The sequence below is a fragment of the Tetrahymena thermophila genome, assembly GCF_000189635.1.
Source record: "Tetrahymena thermophila SB210 genomic scaffold scf_8253915, whole genome shotgun sequence".
Lineage (NCBI taxonomy): Eukaryota > Ciliophora > Oligohymenophorea > Hymenostomatida > Tetrahymenidae > Tetrahymena > Tetrahymena thermophila.
The window spans coordinates 177,954-182,219 of record NW_002475974.1 but is presented as its reverse complement, the minus strand read 5'-3'; the positions used below and the strand labels follow the sequence as shown (position 1 = coordinate 182,219).

Here is a 4,266-nt window from a genome sequence, read left to right as displayed (position 1 = left end):
GAATTAGAAATGCCCTAACTCCTAATAATAGGAATTATAAATTTGATAGTATTTTTATATAAAATATTCAGGCTCATCTCAAACTTTAAACCAAATAAAAAATTACAATTTAATGTATTTGAAATAGTTGTTTATATTTTAGAGAAGGAAGTAAATTGTAAGTTAAAATTATAGCAAAAAAGAATATTTAAAATTTTTAAATATAAAGGAGATTGATTATATTTTAGATAATTATAAATACTTAAAAAGAAATTTATAAATATTAACTAATTATTAATTTTTATTCATTAAAAATCTAAAAAATTCAGTTATTGTTATTATTATTGTCATTATCTTTTGTTTCATTTTTTTGTTAATTATATTTATTTTTTTCTTCTTCTTTTCTTAATTTAAAATCTTCTTCATCAGATTGATTATCATATTCTTCTCTTGGCTATTAATTTATATCTTAAAAGCATATCATTAAAAGTAGGTCCAACTCTTTACTTTAATCACTAAGCTTAGATCTAACTAATTGAGTGTTAATTTCTTAATCATAAGGACAGTTTAAGTAATCAAATATGTACCTGGTTAAAAATTCACTCATTTCTAAATAATTAAACTAATCTCCACTTATTTTGTAATCTTCTATCAATTAGCTTCTTGTTTTTTAATAAAACTAAGCAATTTTTTTTGTCTCTTATCTCTAAAAATTATTTTTTTATACTGCCTTTCCTTGCTAGATCTCACATAAGATTTATTTAAAAACTTCTCTGCTTGCATTAAAAATTTCTTCAAAAGAAAGATATCCATTTTAGTTGCTATCAATAATCTGTTTTTATTTAAAAATAAATAAATAAGAATTTCTATTAAATATATTTATTTACCCTTAAGAATAAATCGATTTTAGAATCTTCTGATTAAGACTCAAGAATAATTAATGCAGATAGAAACTATTCCCATAATAGACTTGTATTATCTGAATTTTTATTTTTATCATAAAAGAGTTTCTCTACAGCATGATCAGGAGCAATATTCAGTTTAGGTATTCCTTTCTTAAAAATATATGTGTCAAAACCATTTTTCACCGCTATTTAAAAAAATTATTTTAATTTTAGTTTAAATGTTTTTTTAATTAATTTACTCTCTTTTGCTGTTTGCATTTTATTATTATTATATAAGTATTTGTAATGTAAAAGTGATTTGAACTTTGAAAACATCAAATGCAGTTACTGTCTAGTTAACCCTGTTTTCTTTTCTATTTTAGGGATATTATGAGCAACTAAGTTAGGGAATTCATGATTAATATCCTCCAATATATTTTAATATTTATTTCTATTTTTTATAAAATAAAGTATAATTAGTAAATCAAATAATAAAATAAAATTGTAGATAAAATAAATAAAATAGTTTCTCAAAAAAATTATTTAAAACTTAAATTGTTTTTAGAAAGAAACTCTTTTTTTGAATTAAAACAAATTAAAATTGATAAAATAAAATTAAAAAAAAGCTTACTTATTCATTTCCAAATAGTTTTTTTTATTACCATCAGGAGTTTTTTAACGGTTTGAAGAATTAAACAATTAATCTAGCATATTTTTTTCTTCAGTTGATTATTTAATTTTTTAGTTAGAATTAACTTTAACTTTAAAAATTGAATTATTTTTTTATTTTTGCTAGTAGAAATTTTCATGAATTGCAAATTGGTTTGTATTTTACTTAATTTTTAATTTTAAAAGTTATTATTTATTGAAATATAATAAATTAGGTTTTTTTTTAGGGATTTCTTGTAAAACTTTATCTAACAGTTCACCTGTAATGGGAGATTTAGACATTTAGAAGTCTTCTTCTTGTTTCTTTATTTATTCATCAGTTATCAAATTTTTTTTTTTGTGTTCTTCAATAATTTTTGAGACTTCTTAATAAATTTTTTATTTTTAATTTTATAACCTTCCACTATTTTAAGCTAAATAATCTATGAGAGGATATTGTATTTCAAACTTTCTTTCAATAACCTTGTTAGCCTAGCTAAAATCTTCTTCAATCTTTTTCGAAATCATGGAATCAGCTTTAGAATTAGATCTTGATAAACTGTGCTCGAAATTCTGGGTATTTCTGTTACTATTGAAAGATAAAAAATTCACTTTAGTCTAAAACGAATATTTAACGATTTATTTTTTACCTAAAATCTTTATAATTTTTAGAATTTTAAAATATTGAGGATTTATTTGTATGACAAAATGTTTCCAGAATAGAATAAACTTTTCTTTTCTTTTCAAGTTAATAATTTTTTGGGTTTTTTAAAAAGTGAATAATTTCTTCTTCAGTTTTTAGATTATTAACAATTGAAATCACATCATCTCTAATAGTTTAAAACGATTTCTAGTTTTCTATTTTGTGTAATTATAATATCTTTTTCCAAAAAAATGGTCTTGGCTTACAAGCTAAATTTTAAAAAATAAATTTCTTTTTATCAAAAATAAAAAATTATTAAATTAAAATTAAGCAGCTTTTACATAAAATTATGCAATTAGAATGATCTGGTATTTGTTAAAGTAGACTAATTGGGCATTCATTTAAAAGGAAAGCGTACTATATTTGTTATTAAAATAAAAATGAAGCACTTTAAAACATTTCTTGCATCTATTGATAATATTTATCATCATAATCAATGGTATTTTATTCCTATTTTAATAAATTCAAAAATATATATTTGAATAAATTGATTGTCAGGCAAGTAAGTAGATTTTTAATTACATATTTTTGAATTATGTATGGCTAGACTTATATTTTATTTGATGAGCATTCAGAAAAATTTATGAGAAATATTTCTCTTTAATTTTGAGATTGCTTTTAGCTTTCTTTATTTATTATATTAGATTGATGAATGAAGTTTTTATTACGATTTTAATTAATCATACATTAAAATTATTATAGTTGGTAAATGTTATTTTCTCTAAATGTTAGATTTTATATCCCTTGTTTGTGACTATCCAACATTTTCAATTACTCTTCGTAAGGGTTTTAAGGGTTTGATATAGAACGTTTATGAAATTTAGAAGCGAGCTAAATATTTTTTTCTTTAAATCCTCCAATCTTTCTGAATTCTTAAAAAGTAAGTCTTTACTTTGCAACCTAATCTTATGCATTCGATAAGTTATTTAAGTTTTAACTATTCGCTGCTTGATTAAATGCATTCAAGTTCACAGAACATTTAGATGATTTAGAATCTGTTTGATAAAAGTTTTATTTACTATCAGTTGGAAGTAGAGGGGAGTTTAGTCTATTTATTGGTTATTTTATACTAGTTAATCTATATTATTCATTAAAAAAAAAAATATAACATAGTAAATAAAAAATGATTCTTTTAGATTAATAGTAGTAAAAAGAAAGCATACAAATGATTTAGCTTTGTCATTTATTTATTTCTAATCAAATTGCTGCTCTGGTGATTGTTTGTATCTAAGATGTATCTCTATTCATTTTATTAATTCTAAGGCTGAGCTATTTTTATTTTATTCTACTTATGTGTTTGATAATAATGTTTTATAGTTGAATTCTATAAAATCTATATGGAAGGGTTATTATTGCTATTAACAGATCTGGATTCTTCAATTTCTTAATCTATGTTTGAATTTGGGCTTTCAAATCGAGTAACTCCAATTGATCTGTAGCTTGGATTGGAAGACTAAACAAATTGATTATCTCTATTGTTGTGATAAACATTACTTCTACTTCGAAAAAAATTGAAATCACTATTTATGCTAGATCCTGTTTTATCTAACCTAGGAGTTTAAAAAGTTGTTGAAAACTTGCCTGCTGATTAAAACATAGAGTTTGTGCATGTAAAAGTGTTATTTCCTGACTGAATAATATCTATCATAGCAGCTTTTCTATCAATAGAATTATAAATTTATTGCTTGACATTAAAATTTTTGTGCATTAACTCAATAATTGATAAGACTCTAAAAAACTAATTAATTAATTAATAAATAAATAGATAAATAATTAAATGCACCTCAAATTTTTTTCTTTTTATAAAAATTTTTTATTTATTATTTTGAATTCAATTAAATATTAGCTAAATGATAATCTTAAATTTACACAAAGTTAAATTGTTAAATAGTTGTAATTTAATAAAAATTATAAAAATACTCTCACTAACACAAACACAAGCAACCATACAGTATAAAATAATAATTTATTAAGTTTCTAACATTTATTGTTTAATAAAAATAATTATTTTATACCATAATGAAAATGATAAATTTTAATAACTTAGAAAAA

General features: G+C 21.3%; 1 protein-coding gene across 1 annotated transcript; it reads right to left on the bottom strand. All coding sequences in view use genetic code 6, as the record gives it.

Moving 5' to 3' along the window:
• Positions 1-304: 304 nt before the first annotated feature.
• On the bottom strand, positions 305-3,922 carry TTHERM_00688700 (EF hand protein; the record flags this gene model as incomplete). Its single annotated transcript, XM_001026972.2, has 9 exons — positions 305-811; positions 867-1,069; positions 1,124-1,314; positions 1,495-2,100; positions 2,162-2,423; positions 2,496-2,664; positions 2,737-2,840; positions 2,901-3,292; positions 3,378-3,922. 9 exons carry the CDS (start codon positions 3,920-3,922, stop codon positions 305-307), a joined length of 2,979 nt encoding a protein of 992 aa, XP_001026972.2.
• Positions 3,923-4,266: the final 344 nt, after the last annotated feature.